The sequence below is a fragment of the Larus michahellis genome, chromosome 11 (assembly GCF_964199755.1).
Source record: "Larus michahellis chromosome 11, bLarMic1.1, whole genome shotgun sequence".
Taxonomy (NCBI): Eukaryota; Metazoa; Chordata; class Aves; order Charadriiformes; family Laridae; genus Larus; species Larus michahellis.
The window spans coordinates 18474715-18493698 of NC_133906.1; the positions used below are offsets into that span (position 1 = coordinate 18474715).

The window sequence follows — 18984 nt, forward strand, 5'->3', positions numbered from 1 at the left end:
CTCCATTGCCCCAAATCCAGCTCTCCCAAGGATGCCGGGCTGGGGCCCGTCCCCTGAGCCCCAAAACTTCCTTGGACATTGCAGCTGGGTCCCTGAGAGCACCGTGCCCAGCTGCAGGGATGTAGCCCTGGGTGGGACCGGTTCTGCTCCCCGCGGGTGCTGTGCCATGCCCAGCTCTCCGGCAGCCTCGTGCCTGTGCTGCGAAGCTGAGAGCTGCAGTGCTGAGCCACAGGAAGAGACAGGCAGATGAAGACTGTGGTTATATCTGCCCTTCAAAACATCTTCTGCATCTGCTCAAAGCCTTTGCACAGCACGTTCCTGGCCAAGCAGGTGATCCCCAGGCTGCTGTGGGCCTGGGGTGAATTCAGCCCCCCCCAGACATTGCCTGGACAGGGATGCCCATTCCTACTTACACACAGGGACAAGACAGAAGAGCCGAGATCTCGATGGGAGAGGGTGAAGAAGCTTTAGCCAGGCTCTTTTCCCCCCAAGAAGGGTGATTTTGTTACAAGGGGATGTTTTACAGGAAGGCATCAAGGGAATTTTCAGTGGAATAACAACCAGCTGAGTCGTTTCACCTTCCCTGGTTTGTCTCTACATGTTGCTGCTTCTCGACCTCAGCTGGTTTTGAAGTGTTGTAATAATATTGTGTTATTATTCCTAACGCTGCTTTGATATTTTGAAGGTGAAGCTTTCCTCACCCAGCTGTTCTGAGGAAGACTTGGGTATTCAAGACTTTTTGTTCTGACTTGGAAACAATTGAAAGTGCTGGAATTTCCCACTTTTGGAAATTCCAGTTCTTTTCTCCTGGGCGCTGGGGGGGAAGTGCAAACATAAACTGTTTGGGGGTGTAGCGTCTGTGGCATGTGCCTTTCGACTGCTTCTTCAGCAGCTTGAAAGCACAGGAAACTGCGTGCAAGGACGGGTGAATGCCACCAAGTCCGATTTGTATCTCTGGTTTATAAAAGCATCATCCACACAACGGCACGAATCCTGACGGGGGTTTTCAGAGGCACAAAGTGAAATTCCAGAGCTGCTGCCAGCCCCAGACGCATTTCCAGACCCTTTCTCAGCACTGGAGGATCCTGCGGTGCTGCTCAGAGGGCTTTTGGGGTTTCTAGGGCTCTCCCTGGGGCTGGGACTGGGCTCCTGCCTGTGTGAGCAAGGAGACACTGCGACTCCTCAGCACGGGCTCCCTCCCACCCAAACCTGCCCCAATAAATTGGCTCTCTTGGCCACAGGGTCAGCAACAGTAAGGTTTTATTTATGAGATTTAAAATTGTCTTTTCCATCTGGGTAAATTCCTGGGCTAGTGGTGTGTTTGGGTATGAATTATTTTGCACTGAGACAGACAATAATCCCCCTACCCAGACCCCTCTGCTCCCCTCCCCGAGACTCCCCCGCTTGCAATGTGGTGCCGCTTTCCAGCGCGAAGTGAGTCGTCCTCTGCAGGGAACCGAGCGTCCCCCGAAGCCCCCAAAGCTGCAGTGACATCAAGGCGGTGGGTGCGTGTGTGCTGGCTCAGACACGACGAAGGGGCTCCCGCGGCCGCCTAGTCCTCCCCGCCGCACAGGGCCAGCAGAGCCTTGCGGTAGTCGCCAGAGGTGTCTTTCTGCAAGAGGGAGACCCATGTCAAAGCGCTGCCTGCTGATGCCGGCCTTGGGGAAGCCCGGTTGAAGGCACTGGGAAGGCATAGCTCCATGCCCTGGCCACCCCACAGGCATCTGCACAGCAGTGGAAGATGTTGGCACATCCCTTCTACAGCCAGACCTGCCCACACTGGGGCTGGTTGGGGCAGGTTCCCCCTCCCCAGGTGATGCTCAGCCCCTTGTGGCACCGCTTACGGCTCGGGTCCCTGCAGGGCTCATGGCCAGGGCTCAGCCAGACAAGGTGACAAGCTGGGGAGGGATGCCCAGGTCCCCTCACCTCGATCATGTGGTGCAGCGATTTGTCGAACAGGTCTATGAACTCGCCCCGGATGTTGAACAGGTCGATCTCGCTCCGGGAAATCATGATCCGAGTGAGGGTCCTCTCATCTGTGCCGGCGCCCTGCAAAAGAGAAGCTTGAACAAATAACCCCCGAGGGACTGGGGCCCAGGCATCCGGCTCCAGCACAGCCCAAGCTGGGGATTGGGTCCAGAGGAGACCACGAAGATGCTGTGAGGGCTGGAGCCCCTCCACTGTGAGGACAGGCTGAGAGAGTTGGCGTTGTTCAGCTTGGAGAGGAGAAGGCTCCAGGGAGACCTTGTACTGGCCTTTCAGTACTTAAAGGGGGCTTATAAGAAAGATGGGCACAGACTTTTCAGCAGGACTTGTTGCAATAGGACAGGGGGTAATGGTTTTAAACTAGGAGAGGGAAGATTCAGACTGGATATAAGGAAGAAGTTTTTATCGCTGAGGGTGGTGAAGTGCTGGCCCAGGTTGCCCAGAGAGGCAGTCAATGCCCCATCCCTGGAACCATTCCAGGTCAGGTTGGACGGGGCTCTGAGTGACCTGATTGAGTTGAAGACGTCCCTGCTTACTGCAGGGGGGTTGGACTAGATGGCCTTTAAAGGTCCCTTCCAACCCAGACTATTCTATCATTCTGTGATCTCTCCTTGGACATGTGCTGGGCTTGCTGCCGGCAAGACACAAGCCCGCTGCATCCCCTGCTAACCCCAGAAAGCTGATGCAGTATTGGTTACAGCTCAGCCCTGCCCCGCTCCTTTGGGGATGGCCAGGGGCCAAACCCCATCACTGCTGTGGGCTTAAATCAGAGAGTCCCAAAGGGTGTCTGCCCACCATTGCCCCCTCCCGCAGCCCAGCCCCAGGAAATCCTGTCTTCACCTTCATGGACTTGTAGAGCTTGTCGGCGAAGAAGGCCGGCTTGTTCTTCACACTCCGGACTGCAACACACAGAGGGGAGAGAAAGTGGGCTCATGGCTCCTGGCACCCAGAGGACATATTGCAGCGAGGAGCTGTGCCACCCATTGGGTCAGCTGCAAACCCTCCTTGGTACAAGGGTGCAGGCTTGGCCCCATAGGACACCCTACAAGTGCCCCAACCCCATGCCACACTGGGATTCTCCATGGCCCAAAGGCAGCAGGAATATGCCCTTGCGTTTGCCTTGACAGACAGGTGAAGGGGCTGCCTGCCCTCTGGGGAGCCCGGCCCTGAGGGATCACCCGCTGGGCACTGACCGATGGCCAAGAAGGCGTCCCTCACGTCCCCCGACATCCGCTTCCTGATGGCGTGCTCCACATCATGGTTGGTCATTTTGATGAACTCCTGAAACACTGGGGATGGGGGAGAGGAGAGGGTCACCACTGAGCTGCTCCATCCCAGCCCTGCGCACCCAGGAGAATCTAGCCTCAACCATGGAGGCTTCTGGACCGGATGGGATGAGAGCAGGCTTGGGTGACTACAACCAGCCACCCCAAATGCCACCTCCTCCCACCACTGGGGAAACAGGGCCACCCCAACCTCCTGCTGCCCAGGAGTCCCATCTAGCCCAAATCAAAGCACTTGTGTCGCAGCTGAGGGTCCGGCAGTGATGGAGAAATGTGGTCCTACCTCTGCGGAGGTGGGGGTAGCTGCGGGTGCAGAGGATGCTGAGGAAGCGGGTCTCCAGGGAGTCGCTGGAGTCATTGCTGGCGACATCAGCAAGTTTCTGAAAGAGTAACCAAGAGCGAAGAGGGAGGCAAGGGGACGGACATAGTGGGAAGAGGTAAAGATATCAAACAGCTCTTCCTGGGACAGCCAGTCCTGAACACCCTCTTGCAAAGGGAGTGGCTCTTATGAGCAGGAAAATATCTTTTTTTGGCCAAAAAAGGCATTTTCTATGCATGGATGTGAAGGTGCACAGCTGCCCACCCACACATTACCTCTGAGAAAAGACGTTTTCCAGTTTTTATGGAAAAAAAAAAAAAAAAAAGCTTTGCAATGTTCGTGGACAAGACTTTCTTCTTGTCCTTTGGGGAGAATGTTTTGGGAGTGACCAATATTGAACAGGAAATTCGGAGCTGCCAGACACGGGAGCCACCCTCCGCCCTGGGCTGCAGCAGTGCTGCCGGTGGCTCAGATGGCTGCCACCCCTGCTGCGGGGCTCAGGGGGAGCAGTACTCGTCACACCCTCAGGCCATTGCAGTAGAAAGCCTCCCCTTCCCCAATTCCCACTTTTGGTGAGCTGGGGAAGCCAGCCCTGAGTCCCGTGCTGCCAGGAACAGAGGTCCTGCACGCGGGCAGTGGGCAGGATTGGTCCCCAGCCCACCCAAGGGCAGGAAGGTAGCTTTCCCTCTCTCCTGCCTTCCCCCCTCCCGGCTCAGTGCTGCAGGGAAATGCCTTTGTGCAGGTCCCATCTGTCCCCTTGCCGCCCATCCTCATGCAAGGAACCTGGAACCCCAAGCAAGCAAGCACAGCCTGCGTGGCCAAAGGAGTCCCAGCGCATGGGGCTGCTCCTCCCGGCCCCAGCCCTGCATCCAAGGACCCCAGCATCCCCCCAAACATGCAGAAGGCTGAGGAGCGAAGGGGCAGGCACTCACCAGGGTCTCAGCAATAACCTGGCGGAGAGAAAGAGAGAGACAGGAAGACAACAGGGTCAGAAAAGGTGCTGCTCAACCTTTATCCTTCCCTGACAAAGCGAGGGAAGTCTAGCAAAATCCCCTAAAAATGACCTGTCTCCAGCTCCCCTGCTTCCCCACGGGTGGGCCTGATCTTAGGACCTGTGTCCTCCTCCAGTTTGGCCTCTACACCCCTACCTGGGGCAGGGGAGGGTGGTCTTTGGCCAAGCAAGGTGACCCCCCCTACCCCTGGGCCTTGGGTACCAGCCGTTGCTCCTTGGGGGAGCATCCTTGCCTGGCCCCAGGCTGGCGCACAGCATCCTGCCCGTCTCTGCCCGGAGGAGGGGAAGGGCAGCTTTGCTGACAAAATACAGCGTTATCGCCGGGCCAGCTGTCACCTGGCTGGCTCGTCCCTGTGTTTGTCACCCCTGGCTCTCTCTTTCTCCGCAGCAGGTCGAGGCAAGCGGCAGCGCATGCGGCGGGGCGCAGGCAGCGCAGCATCCGCTCCCTCTGCCGGCAGCGGCCATGCTGGGAGAGCTGCGCCTCCGCTGCTGCCAGCATGCATCGGGGCAAGCGGTGCTGGGGCAGGACAGCCAAGCGAGAGCTAGGGTTTGACCCCGCACCGAGCTTTCCCAGCCCCTTTTAGAAGAGGTTTGGCCCAAAGGAGCAGGAGGCCAAGGTGCACAGCCCGGGAGTCCCGGGTCCGCTGGGACCAGGATCTGAGCCAGGCAGTGGGGCCCCAGCACCCCCCCTGCACCGCTTGCTGCTGCTCAGCCTTCCCCCTCCAGCTCAACACAGCCCAGTAAAGATGAAGCAATGGTTTGGGAGCTGGGGTTGGCATCCCAGAGTGCTGGCAGGGTGAAAAGCAGCTTAGGCTTCAGGGCTGCCCCAGGCACAACACAAAGAGGTGGCTGGTTCCTGCAGAGCAGCTCGAAGCTGCCTTTGAAGCTCAAGTGCCAGATTTCAGCATCAGTGTGTGTTACCGGACCCCAGAGTGGCAGCTTTGCCCAAGGAACCCCGCAGTCCCTGGTTGGGAGCTCCCCGGGGCTGACCCCCAGTGGTGCTCTCATGGTTTGCAGCTTCCCGTGGAGCAGCACAGCCCAGGGCTGCAGAAATCAGGCCAGGGACCTTTACCACCAAGCGTTTCACGTCACCTGGGATCTCCACCTGCACCTTACAGAGACCCTGACGCAGCATCCTTCCCTGAGGGTGCCATTTCCAGACCAGGGGATGCAACATCCTCATGTTTTATTCTGCAGAGCCTGTAACGGCACTGTCAGTGCGGTTCTTACCTTGGCATCTTCATGCGCCTGTGTGAGGTTCTCTGGTCCTTCGTCACGGTTGCCCTGTGGTTCAATACAGAAAATCACGGAGCTGGGGAGAGGACATCTCCCGGGAGACCCCCAAGCGAGGGGGTGGCAGAAGGGTCCAGCAGCACTGCCCAGCACTATGGTGATGTCTTCCCCATAGCCACGTCCTCGCAGACCCCCACCACTGCCCACGGCAGGGAGGGGACAATCCCCAGCAAGAAACCTGCCCTTACCAGAGCCAGGGAGACGAGAATTCTCTTGAAATGCCCTGATGTGTCGGAGCTCAGGTCATCTTCCAGGCGCTTGTGGTAGGCTGCAGAGAAAGGGTACAAGCTGAGCCCTGCACCCTGCCTGCAGCTCTGCTTCCCACCCACCGGTGCCTGTTGTGTCCGTGGATCCCCACGGGGCCCATGGACAGTGGTGACTATTCTCCAGGCTTCGCATGGCTGAATTGGGTTCCTCCATCTGCCATTCTTAGGCCCAGGGATCAGCCCAGCAGCTCTAAAGCCCTGGGCATGAGCACAGCCTCTTGCTCCAGGTGCTCCTGAAGGAACGGGGTCGTTGCAAAAGAGCTCTCCGGGGAGGAGAAGTTGGTGGCAGAGGTGGGGGCATGTCACCGTGACATGGAGAGAGGCCAGGACCCGCACTCTGCTGGGGGTGACCAGCCACAGAGCTCTCTATTTAAAACCGGGGGGTCTCTGGGAGGGAAGAGGCTGGGGATTTAACCTGGTGCTTGCAGCTCTTGTTCCCTAGGGAGAAGGGGACACAGATGGAAGGGAAAGAGAAGTGTGTGGTCTGGAGGTGTGAGAAATCCTCATCCAAGGATTCTACTGCTCTTTAATAAGGTGTTGGAACTAGGGAAAAGCTGCTCTTGCCTGGAAGGACTAATGGACCTTCATAGAACCAAGCCATGGACCCAACCCAGAGACAATTGTACCCCAGGCTCTGGAAAGGGCCTCATACAGCATTAAATGCGGTCTCTACCCAGGACCTGGTGCTCCCCATGTCCCTCCCATGCCGTACCTTCCTGATACGCCTCGTTGATAGCCGCGATCTCCTGGTTGTTTCGCGTGGCCATGATTTCGATGAGGACACTCTCGTCTGTGCCGGCCCCCTGGAAGAGAGCGGCATGGTGGGTGCTGAGGGTGGCAGCGCTGGACGGGGACATGGCAGCGTCGCCCCACCAGTGCCAGGCAAGGAGGGGCTGTTCTAACCACAGGGCTACCACATGCCCAAAGTCCATGTCCAGCAAACGGCCCCATGGGCTGGTAGGAAACAGCATGAAAGTGTCCAAGAGTAGGGTGTGACCAACACCAACTGGTGTGACTGGTGGATAGTGCTACACGCTACTGGTTTGCCCCTACTCTGGCTCTCCTGTGCCTGCCTCTGCCTGGCAGAGCACTGCTCCTGCTGCAACGTGGGGATCATAGAATCATAGGGTTGGAAGGGACCTCTGGAGATCATCTAGTCCAACCCCCTGCCAGAGCAGGGTGACCCAGAGCAGGTTGCACAGGAACGCGTCCAGGCAGGTTTGGAATGTCTCCAGCGTTGGAGAATCCACCATCTCTCTGGGCAGCCTGTGCCAGGGCTCTGCCACCCTCAAAGTAAAGAAGTTCCTCCTCATGTTTAGGTGGGATGCTCTGTAAAGCCATGGAAGGCCTCCTTGAAAGACTTTGTGTACAAGCTGGGTTGCAAAGAGGCCAAACTGGGCTCCTGGCGGGTCTTGAGTATAAACCAGGTCTTTGTCCCGGTGCTTTCTGCTCTGCTTTCCTTCCATAAAGGAGACGAGAGCTTGGGGGGGTGTGAAGCTGGGGTGCACTCACAGCCCCGGGCCACCAGCAGTGTGGGTACAACCACAGTGAAAACCTCCTCATCCTCACATGCTGGAGCCGATCTCACCAGTGTGGCAGTTACCTCCACGGCCTTCCTCAGCTGCTTGGCATCGTACTGCGCCGGCGTCAGCATCAGCCCCAGGATCAGCTTTGCCAGGCTGCCCGACAGCTCGGATTTCAGGTCTGCCATCAGGTCCTGCAAGAGTGTTTGTGGGGTCAGTCCCCAGCTCCTTCCGACAGACCGGCCGAGGCAACATCGGGGAGAAAACAGGGGAGGAGAGCACGGAGGTGGAAGATATCTGGGAAGACCCTGGGGGTGGTTTAAGGTGACATTTTGGGGGGATGGCTCTGGGGAGATCCTGGCTCTGGAGTGTGGGACTGAGGATGGGGCAAGCGAAGGGGAAGGGATGCCCTCCCACAACGGGAGGCTGATTGACAACTTGGTCTTCCTTGGGGGAGTCACAACAGAGCAAATTGGGGTGTCCTGGCTGCCCACCGCTCCCCGGGCAGGATTTCTTTCAGCGAGGGGCAGGTATCTGTGTGGGAGGGGGTGGGATGCAGGCAGAAGGACGGAGCAGGGTGGGAGGTGGGTGGCAGTACCCTGCCGTAGTGAGCCTTGTAAGCCTTTAGGATCTGCTGCCTCTGGGCATTGCTCCTCTGCGTCACCACGTCGATGATGGCCCCTTCATCCGTACCTGCAATGACAGCAGTGATGCTGGGGAGAGCCGAGGGGGACAGCAGAGCCACACCATGTCACCTCTAACTGTGGGCACATTGCTGTCCCCTGGTAAAAGGGAGATGGGGAAGAGGGAGCTCCCATGGCTCCAAAACTGGCTCTTTTCCCCCTCCCCCAGGACTTTCAGGCAGCCCTGCATGGGGAAGGGTGGGCTTTCTGCCCCAGGAGCTGTTGAGGAGCATCAGGAAGGGGCTGGGCGTGTGGTCCCAGCTTACCCAGGCCCTTCATCGCCTTCCTCAGCACCTGCGCATCCCCATCGTCATTGAAGCTTCCTGCAGGCTGCACGGTTCCTCGCAGCTGTGGAGGCACAGAGGGGTTTGGGTTCATCCCCGAGCTGGGTGGGATGGAAGGAGGGATGGAGGGAGGGAGGGAAGGTGCCACCCGGCAAGCCGAGGCCAAAGCAGGTTGTGTGTTAGTGCAAGCACCTGGGGCTCAGTGGGGATGTCCCCACCACTGTCACCCCTTCCATTGAGGCCAGGCTAGCAGAGAGAGGGGAGAAGACAGTAACAGGCAGTCCCTGGAGTCTCAGTGTCCTGCTCAGTGTTATACCCGCCTCCCCTAGTGCTGGGACACCTTGGCCAGGGCTGGCCGCATCAGCTGAGAGCCAGAAGAGGAGTCGCTGAAAGGATGCCCGCTCCTGCCCTGTAATTCTGTGCTCCTGCATCCTTAACAGCTCCCAGCACAGCTCCATCCTCCCCGTGCACGTAGGGCTCAGGGTGCCTTTCCTGCACATCCCAAAGCGCCCTTTTGTGGGTGCCTCCAGCTGCATGCAGTGTCCTGGTTGCCCATGGCATGGCCGTGCCCTGGCCTCGGGGTGGGCTGCAGGGGTCTCTCCGGAGGGCACTGGAGCCAGGGCTGTGTGTGACGCATTGCAGACATGCAGGACATGCCACCCCAAGGGTTAGTGGAGCCTGTGGGGGGGTGGCCAGCACTGCCAGTGTTACGTCCCACCAACTTTGTGCCCCAAAACTGGAGGATGGTGTCGAGAGAAGACGTAGAGCGAGAGACAGAGCGGAGGAGGTGCGGGGCTGGCCATGTCCCGCGGCAGAGAGGAGCAGCCGGGGGTCCCAAGCTGGCGGGGAGCAGAAGGAGGGTACGGGGGGGCTCAGGGGGATGCTGACCTCTACTTTGGCCACCGCGCTAAGCTCCCACATCCGATAGGCCACCTGCGCCGCCTCGGGGAAGAACTCACCTGCGGCACTGCAATGGGAGGGCAAGGACAGGGGACAGTGAGCTGTGGGGGTCCCGCACCCCGTCCTGCCCCTCCGTGGGGGATGTTCTGTACTCGCTGGGTGCTGGGCATGGGGGCAAGAGCTGGGTGCTTGCTGTGGGGCTGGGTGGGCATGGGGGGAAGTGGGAGGTGAATCCCAACTGCCCCCACCGGAGCATCCTCCCTCCAGGTGTTCGTCTCTGCCCTGCGGGGCTACCACGTGCCAAGAAGGGACCGTGACGGTGTGGTTGGCCATGCAGAGGGGCCACAGGGCCCCCCGTACTGAACCACTGTCACTGCAGGTGCTGCCAGTCCAGGTGCTCCACCAGGCTCCGACCCAGTGGTTTGTACCCAGCACCAAGGGGATGAAGAGGGACAAACGGGGTGACAGGCGGTCTTACTCATCATCCCCTCCACACAGCTTCAGCAGGGCCTTCTTGTACTCCCCAGAGGTGTCCTCCTGCAAAGATGGATGGAAAACCATGCGGCAGGGAGGGTGAAGACAGTGCCATGGGATGGGCACGTGGAGAGGGGTCTCCCTGAGCCTTGTTCTTAGAGATGGACACCTGGCACAGGGTGGCTGGGGAGGGGGCTCAGCCCTCCCACGGGCGCTGGCATCACGAGGAGGTTGACCGGAGACCCCCAGCACTTACCTTTATCATGTTGTAGAGGGATTTCTCATACTTGGTCCTGAACACCTCCCGGATGTCCAGCATGTCGATCTCGCTGCGGGACACCATGATGCGGATCAGCGTGTTGTCTCTGGTGCCCAGACCCTGCAACAGAGGAGCCCCCGTATCAAGCAACCCTGCTCAGCCCATCACATTTGGGACCCTCTGTCAGATTTCTACCCAGCCCCAGGTCTGAAGGAGTAACTCCTTTGGAGGGAAGAGCAGAGACCCCAGGTCACATAAGTCCTGTTTTCATGGACCTGCATCACCCTGCCCTCCAGCCCCATGGCAAGGGGACCCCTCCTCTGGCTGGGTCCCCACAACTTTGCGGAGGACCCCCGGGAGAAGGGGCGATCCACTCACCTTCATGGCCTTGTAGAGCCTTTCAGCAAAATACTCTGCCGTGCTTCTGATGCACTTCACTGCGGGGAAATTGAGGCGCGGTGAGGGATGCCGGCACCCAGCTTCACCAGTGCCCCCAGCCTCTGAGCACCCATGCCCCTCGGGCACCACATTCAACATCTCCACCCGCCCTGACGGAGCCTCCCTGAGCTCCCGGAAACCGGGTACAGCCACAGCCCTGATCCTGCTGGCTCTTGCGCTGAGCCCTCCCACCCCGGCGAGGCCAACACTGTGTTTTGGCAGCTCCCCCCATGCAGGGGCTGACTTACCCACAGCCAGCATCAGCTTCTCGAAGTCGCCAGAGAGCTCTCCCCGAATGCTCCTCTCGATCGGCTTCCCAGAAATCTTCAGGTATTCATCAAAGACTGCAGGACAAGAGCGAGGTGATGCCTGGAGAAGCTGCCAAGATACCTTGAAGCCCAACCCTGAGCTCGCAGGAGATGCTCACCCAGGCGGAGGTGCTGCTTGCTTCGCCGGCCAAGGATGTAGATGAACTGGGCCTCGTCCGTGCCCCATTTCAGCTCGCCAGCTTCCAGCAGGTCCTTGTGGGACAGGGAAGGTGGCAGAGCCCAAGTCAGGGTGCTGCTCACATGGGGCTCTGCCCAAGTGTGGGTGCCTTTGGCGCCCACCCACCTTTCACAGGTCTAGGTCCTGATGGTCCCAATGCCACCAGACCCATCCTGCCCGGGTGCCACCACTCCCAGCAACCTGCCAAGCCTCACCTTGGCATCCTGCTCCACCAGGTCCTCACTCACAACATCATCTTCCTCCCTGGTGCCCTGTAGAACAGAGATGGGCTCAGCCCTGCTGAGCACGGGCACCCATCACCTATAGATGCTAGACAGAGGGACATACCTGAAGCAGAACAACGAGCATCTTCTTGAAGTGGCCCGATGTGTCTCCAACGATGTCAGCCTCCAGGTCTCTCTCATAAGCTGGTGGAAGAGGGAGAGGTCAGGGGCTGGTGAGCAGGATCCCCCTCACCTCTGCCCCTTCTCCTGGCCCAAGGGGACACAGGGCAGCCCCTGCCCTTCCCCAGCCCTCACCGTCTTTGTAGGCGGCCACCAGGTCATGGATCTCCTGGTTGGTGCGGGAGGCGAGGATCTCAATGAGGCACTTCTCATCCGTGCCGACACCCTGCAGGCAGAGACACAGCCCCATGAGCAGCGGGGACAGCCACGGTGTCCTTGGGGGAGCCCTGGGGGGACTGCCCACCCCTCACCGCAATGGCATCTTTGATCTCCTTGGCATCGCTGTAAGCTGGGGGCCGCATCAGGCTCACGATCAGCCGCTCAAACTTCCCTGTCAGCTCGTACTTGAGGTCTGCGATGAGGTCCTGGTAGGGGGGGAGAGAGGGGCTGGGGGACCCTTTGCTCCACAGCATCTCTGAGCGGGTCCAGGCAGTGGTGTGTCCCTGCGTGGGCTGGTTGGTGGCAGCCACGGCCACCTATGTCTGCAGCAGGGGCACGGACCAGGGAGTGTCTCTGCTGTTACCTTCCCGTAGAGGGACTTGTAGGCTTGGCAGATCTCCACTCGCTGCTTGTTGCTTCTGGACGTGATAAGGTCAAGGATGGCCTCCTTGTCACTGCCTGCCGGGAGAGCCGGGAGTCACATTTAGCCCCACGGCTGGGTCTCGCCCCCCACGGCTGGGCTTATCATAGTCATCCTGCCATGCCCAAAGCTGCTTCCAACTCAGGGCCAGGAGGAAAAGCAGAGCCGAGCTGGCTCCAGGGAGGGAAGCGGGGCCAGGAGAGGCAGCATGCTAAGGGAGACAAGCAGCTGAGAGGGGAGCTGATGCAGGATGCCCAGCCATGCAAAGGTCAACCGAAGGAATAGGGGACATCAGGGTGGCCTTGGGGTGACAGTCTGGAGGAGCGTGCCTACCAAATCCCTTCATGGCATTGTACAAAGCCTCTGCATCCTGGCTGGCGTCAAAGCCTGGGAAATCCTTCACTGACCCCCTGTAGACCTAGAGGGGAAAGGAAGTGAGAAGGTGAAAGGGGAAGGAGCAGCCCCTGGTGGGATGGGGGAAGGAGAAGTTGAAGCTGACCAAGATTGGGGTGAGATCCTCTCCTGCTCGGGTTGCCCGAAGACAAAGTTCAACCTCGAACATAAACACTTGTTCTTCTCCTCAGTTTTTTCTTTCCTGTTTGCTCTCCCCACTGTGCAAATCGTTTGCGCCCCGGCTCACTGGAGCACACAGCCTTCCCTCTGGTATCTCGCTGGCATCGCTCTCTGGTTGCTGCATGTGCCCTGTCTTTCAGTTGGCAACAACCCTCCCCACCACGCCAGCATGAGATGGTGGTTTGAAGGGACATTTCTTGAGCACATTTGGGTTCCCAGCTCCTTCTGGGAGGGGTTCAGCAGGAAAAGGGGAGACCCCACGGGAGGGTTGGGTGCCCTGAACGCAGGGGAAGGCATGGAAGGACCGGGATGATCCCCCTGCAATGCAGCCGGGCCAAAGGGAGTGATGGGGCGTGGATAGGGAGCGATGAAGGAAGTCCTTTTCGTGCCGCCTGTTGCGAGCAGGGGAACCCTCCGGATGCTGAGGATGCCCAAGCTCTGCGTGGCCTCCAAGCAAGGAGGCACGTTTACAGGCACAAAATCATCATGGGCTGCTAAGCGGAAAGCTGAGCTGGGGCTCTCAGCTGTGTCAGCACCTGAAAAACTCTGAGCATCCTCCCTCGGCCCTGCTTCTACCATGTGCCGACTGGGTGCATACACCTCCCAGGGCTTGTTTAAAATCCCTGAGAGCTGCACGAATGCCCAGGTCTGTTACCAGTGTGGGCATTTAAAGCTGACACATCCCCAGAGAAGACGGGCATCAGGCAGGTAGCACCAGTGCCAGCATCCCTGACCCAGCAAGTGCCTCCAGGAATGAACCCAAGGGGGATGGACACGGTACCTGTCACTCCCCTGGGCCCCATCCCAACGCTGTGGCACAACAGCTCCACTGTGCATCTCACACAGCTGGCCTCTGTACCCCCATTTTCCAGACAGAAACCAGTTCAGGCTGGGCACATCCCACAGGCCCTCTCGGGAGGAGCTGCTGGCACTGGTGTCCCATGTGGTAGGGACCGGGTCCGGCAAGAGGAGACGCTGCCCTTCGAGGGAGCCGGGCGAGCGTGGGGACAGATCATATTGCAGGTGATTTATCCGGAGAGCTGGATTTAGCCCCGCTTCCCAGCAGCTCCCAGACCCTCCTGGCTCGCTGCAAGTTGCTGCCTACACACGTGCCTTGCAGAGACATAAATAAGGAGTTGGAGGACAAAGGAGGTGCCTGGAGGCAGCAGGAGGGGATGAAGGTGGCTGGAAGGTGCTGGGGTCGCATGGGTGGGGATGGGGAGACAAGACGTTGGCCCTGGTTAAATGGGGAGGAGGAGCAGGGCTGTGTTCCTGCCTGCTGAGCCATGGAAGCACGATTTGTCTGCCTCGCCGCAGTGCTGCTGGGGCGAGGGAAACTGAGGCAGGAGCTCGGCGCTGTGTGTCGCCCCGCACTCCCTGCACCCTCGTGGGAACGAGCCCCAGGGCGGTGCAGAAACGTCGCTCGGGAGGGAAAGAGCACCCTGCCCGCTGCGCCCTCCTCACACCCCCATCCCCTTTCCATCCCCGCTTCAGCTGCCGGGGGCCCCCGCCTCCCCTCCTCCAGCCTCTGAGTCATCCCGGCCTGCCTGGGACCTCCCAGCTAAAAATAAGCCAGGCTGGAGCCGGGAGGGTGGAAGCAAAATTCCCAGCGTGGTTTCACTCTTTCCCACCGCACAGCTGCTCGGGGTCCTGGACCACCGCAAGGGTGATGCTCACCGGCGCTGTGCCTCAGTTTCCCCACCCCGGAGGCAACCACCCCCTCGGCTGGGTGGGAAGCTGTGGGTAATTAGGCTTGAGGCAATAATTACTTGATTTCTCGAGGGAATGGAAAGCAGAGAGCAGCAGAGTCTGGGCTTGGACTCCTCCCCTGCCTGGCACACTGTACCCCACAGGCAGCCTGCACCCTGCCAGCCCCAACTGCCCACTGAGGCAGCGTTTTCCACCCACGCCGAGATGTTTTCCTGCCTGCGAGGCAGCACCTGCTCACCCAGCTGCCACATTGCACCAGCCCCGGCTCCGAGGGGGGAGAAATCCAGGCTGGGGCGGGGGGAGAGAAGCCAAAGCAGGGCTGAACGCCTTGCAGCGGGCTCAGGCACAGGCGGGATTTCTCTCCAGTGAAAGCCCAAATTCTCAGTGCAACGTCTCTTCTCCTCCACATCCCACTGTGGTCCCAAAAGGATTTTTGCCTCCTCGCTGTCCCTGCTCTCCCAGCTCCCCCACCCCCAGCGCTTCCCACATCCAGACAGCGCTTCCCACATCCAGACAGCGCTGGCTGGAGAGGCAGGAATGTAAACATCCCGCACACGTCACCACTATCATCCTTGCTGCATGATGGAGGTGCTTCCCCAGCTCTGGGGTCTGGCCCATGGCAGGGACCCCCACAGCATCCCCAGGACCCATTCCCTGCAGTGTGTGGGTCACCCTTACCTTTCCTTTGGGTGCCATGGCTTCCCAAGCTGGAAATCACCAGAGGGAGGGCAGGGAGGAGCTGCAGGAGGGAACAGAAAAGCCGACGTGAGTCTCTGCGGGCTGCGTTGGTTCAGGGAGGCTTCGCTCCCTCCCGCCATGGCTGCGGGTGCGGTACCCGCGGGAGGGCGATGGCCGCGGACTGCTGAGGATGCTCAGGGTGAGGGGCTTTGCCAGCTGCCCTACGGTCACCAGAACTGAGGTCCTTTGGTAGCTGTCACCAAGTTGGGGACCCCATGGGCTGGGACCCGTGGAGATGGGCCCCCGTGCAGCTTCCGGACGGTGCCGAGAGAAACCGGGAAGGGAAGAAAGTGCTGAATACGTGGAAATGGGCAGAGCATCCTCCGCCAGGCTCACCCTCCTCGCTGCAGGCTGCAATGCCCCCTCCGCAGCCTGCAGCCCCCCGAGCCCTGGGTCCATCCCTGGCACCAGCAGCTGCTGGGGACACCCCGTTGCTGCACGGTGCCGGGGCCGGGCAGCCCCCGCAAAGGCCCACCAGCTTTATCTGAGTTTCTGTGCACCGAATCAAGGCCGCCATCAGTCCCACACACCCAGCAGAGCCCAGGAAACGCAGACGGGTTTCCAGGGTAACTCGTAGGTTGTTTTCTAACACCAGCACCATTTATAGCTGTAACCCTCTGCAGCGTTGGCTCTCCCCACCCCCCCAGAGAAAGTCCCCAGGCAGTGCAGTTTTCTCCGAGAAAGCTGATGGGGGAAGAAAAACAGCTGGAAAATGGAGCGTGGCCGTGAATGAACCGCTGAGCGTCAGCTGAGCTCCGGCCATGAGGCACAGCCCTCTCCTCGCCCTCCCTCCGCGACACGTTGCAGGAAAGCTGGAGGCGCAGTGGGGCCGCCCTGGGGGGATTTCTACCCCCAGCCCAGCTCGGTTTCATGCCATGGAGCGATTTAGTGGAAATGGCACGAACTCCCCCGGCTTGGCCCCGCATCCCTGCGAGAGCAGCCATGGGCTGGGGGGGGACCCAGCCCTGCGGCCGCCGGTGCAGCTGGGTCACCCCGCTCGGGTGCAGGAAGCCTCCTGTCACTGGTGGGCATCCCTTGCCGAGGGGAGGAAGTTTTGCAGAAAAGCAGAGCTGCCGTCGCCTCCCCTTCTCGTTTCAGCTGGGGAAGCTGCAAGCCTCGGCCGCCCTTCCCCGTGGCTCCTGGGCGGGGGTGACCCCCCGCGAGCCCTGTGCGCAGTGGGGCTGCACTGCGGCCGGCTACTGGGTGGGTGCCAGGGGATCTCAGCCCCCGGCCCACACGGCCTTTGAATGCCACTCAGGAGCCCCTACGGGAAGCTGCGTACCCTCCAGGGAACGGAGAAAGCCCCGCGTGGCACAGCCCTGCGGCCTCGCTCCGCGCACGCACCGCAGCCGGGCTGAGGCCGCCCAACTCATCTCAGCAGCGGCAGAGAATCCCCGGCCACACCCAGTCCCCAGCCTGTCCCTGCAGCGCCCCGTCCCTGTCCCCGGCGGCTGCTGACACCTCCGCAGAGGCTGGGGGAGCAGCCCCAGCTCTTGCCCTGCCAGCAGGCGATGCGGGGAGGATGCCCGGGCAAACACATCCATGGGGCAGGCGGCAAAACCTGGGGGCTGCAGAGCCCGGGCACGGGGATGTACCTGCCCCTCAAAACGATGGAGAGGTTTGGATTGAGGGGGGGTGTCCCTGGACAGAAAGTGCCATGAAAAAACCCTAAATACTGCGCACAGCCCATCCCTTTTGCAGAACAACCCGCCCTTGCCAAAAATGCCTCTGTCCCCCCAGCAGCGTGCACCCCCCCAGCCCCTCCGGGGCCCCACCATGGCGCGGGGCTCGGCGGTTTCACCCCAGGAGCCCGGCAGATATTTTTGCTGCCTGGCTGGGGCTCTCCCGGCACGGCCGCACATAGCGAAGGCAACGGCACACCCAGTCCCCCATCGTCCTGCCCGCGGGGTGGAAAGGGACCTTCTCCAGGTTAAAAAAAGCAGCATCCATCCTCCCTGCGAGGCAAGGGATGTCCCCAAGGTCCCCTGCCCCACCCCAGCGCCCAAAAGTCTCCCTGCCCCTCGAAAGTTCCATGCCTCTGGGGTGTCGTAGGGTGCGTTTGTCTGTGCAAAATTCGTCGGGTACCGAAGTAGTGGGGGGGGATCCTCCCCACCCAGCCCAGACCCCTGCACGGAGGGATGGGTGCTGCCATGGCCGCCCCAGCAGGGACAAAGGCGCATCCCGGGGGGACACACCCATGGCCCCTGCAGCAACGCCAGCGCCCGAAAAAGCACCCGCCGGCAGCGCAGCCTTTTGTTAAAAATGAAGGATTTTTCAGAAAAAGAAAAATCAGGACCCCCCCTGCAGCCACCCCTTGGAGAGAGTCCCCCTCCATTGCAGGGCTCACCGCCGGGCCAGGGCTTTCCTCCCCTCGCACACCACCGCGGTGGCTTTGCACACCAGCACCGTCCCCTCGCACACCAGCACGGTCCCCCCCGCACGCCAGCCCACGCTCACCAGTGTCACCGAGGCCTGTCCGGGCGCGCTTGAGGGAACAGCTGGCCACCGGCGCGCTCGGTGCGTACTTGTGGCCCTGCCGCTCGTCCTTGGTGCGTGGCTCGTCCTCCCGGTGAGACGTCACCGCTGGCGAGCCCTCCAGTCCCCGCCTGCCGGGGCACCGGGGTTAGGGCCACACTCCCACCCCCGCCGCCACGCCGGACCTCCGTCAGCCCCTCGGGTTTGGGGGGACCCGATGCCGCCCGCAGAAGCGCCCTGTCCCTGCCAGGGTGTGGGGAAGTAGCGGGGGGTCACTCGGCAGAAAAGCCCCTCGGGTGCGCGCAGGGGCTGCGTGCCAGCAGCGGTGGCGTGCGCGGTGCAAAGCGATAACGGTGATTGCATTTCAGCTGCGGAAATTTCACCCTCTTCCGTCCATTCCCCTTCCCCCCCCCCCCCCCCCCCCCCAGCCCTGGTTTCCTGGTGAACGCTGGGGTGCGGGGTACCCCGCTGCCTCCCGAGCTTGTCCTGCTGCTGGCCACCTCAACCCGCACCAAATCACCCCCTTCCCTGGGGCCGTGGTTGGGAAATGACCATCCCAGACCCTCTGCAAAAGGCAAGGTGGGGCGGGGGGGGGGGGGTTGGCCCCCCAGGACCTGCTTTGGGGGGAAGGTGCTGACCAGGGCTCTGCAAGGACTATCCGTGGGGCAGGAGCCGAGCTGGCACAGGCAGCTCGCTGTCCCCACCAACCTCCCCTCCTGGTGCGCAGAGAGGGATGAGAAGATGTTGCAGCACAGCAGTGGGAGGAGGTGCGGGCTGAGGTGCTCCTGGAAGGCTGCACCGCTGCCTGCAGCACCCCGAGGCCATTCCCTTCCCCAGGTTAACCCCCCCTCCCTCTTTACCATCACCCTTTGCCCCAGCAGGGCTGGGGGAGCCGGTGGGACACCCCGGGAGCTGTGGACATGCTGACATCAGCAGGAACAGGTAAAACCAAGGGCCCCCTTGAGATGTTGAATGCTGCTGGCACGTAACCCTTCAGGCATCCAAGCCCTGGTGGTACCCGCTGGCTGGAGCATCTCTCCAGAACTGCCTGTCCTGAGAGACAGTGGCCCTGGGCAGCAGGGACCCCCAGGCTAGGTGTGACATACCTGATGGCTGGCTTGCAGCCAACATGGCTGTGTTGTGTCCCGTTCCCCACCCCGGGAGACCGGAGGCACCCTGGGAGGAGACGGCCCTCACAGGCTGCTCCTTCCTACCCTGTTGTTCCCTTGGAGCAATGT

General features: G+C 60.7%; 1 protein-coding gene across 2 annotated transcripts; it reads right to left on the bottom strand.

The window, feature by feature from the left end:
* Nucleotides 1-1243: 1243 nt before the first annotated feature.
* Nucleotides 1244-18163, bottom strand: ANXA6 (annexin A6). 2 transcript variants are annotated; one of them, XM_074604486.1, is made up of 26 exons: nt 17729-18163; nt 15212-15272; nt 12584-12668; nt 12194-12288; nt 11922-12035; nt 11746-11836; nt 11555-11634; nt 11422-11478; nt 11148-11241; nt 10969-11064; nt 10661-10719; nt 10280-10402; nt 10028-10086; nt 9538-9616; nt 8632-8713; nt 8281-8375; nt 7763-7876; nt 6872-6962; nt 6082-6161; nt 5831-5884; nt 4521-4538; nt 3553-3649; nt 3180-3275; nt 2827-2885; nt 1927-2049; nt 1244-1612 (listed from the first exon to the last, which is right to left on the bottom strand). In XM_074604486.1, exons 2-26 carry the CDS (start codon nt 15227-15229, stop codon nt 1553-1555), a joined length of 2019 nt encoding a protein of 672 aa, XP_074460587.1. In that variant the 5' UTR covers nt 15230-15272; nt 17729-18163; the 3' UTR covers nt 1244-1552. The 2 variants fall into 2 exon arrangements, with proteins under 2 accessions (XP_074460587.1, XP_074460588.1); XM_074604487.1 differs by lacking the exon at nt 4521-4538.
* Nucleotides 18164-18984: the final 821 nt, after the last annotated feature.

Excerpts from the sequence above, each read along its gene's own strand:
- ANXA6 (XM_074604486.1), bottom strand. Across the intron at positions 11,837-11,921 it reads AGATCAAAGATGCCATTGCG|GGTGTCGGCACGGATGAGAA; the intron begins GTGAGGGGTGGG and ends CTCTGCCTGCAG. Across the intron at positions 5,885-6,081 it reads TTCTCGTCTCCCTGGCTCTG|GGCAACCGTGACGAAGGACC; the intron begins GTAAGGGCAGGT and ends ATTGAACCACAG.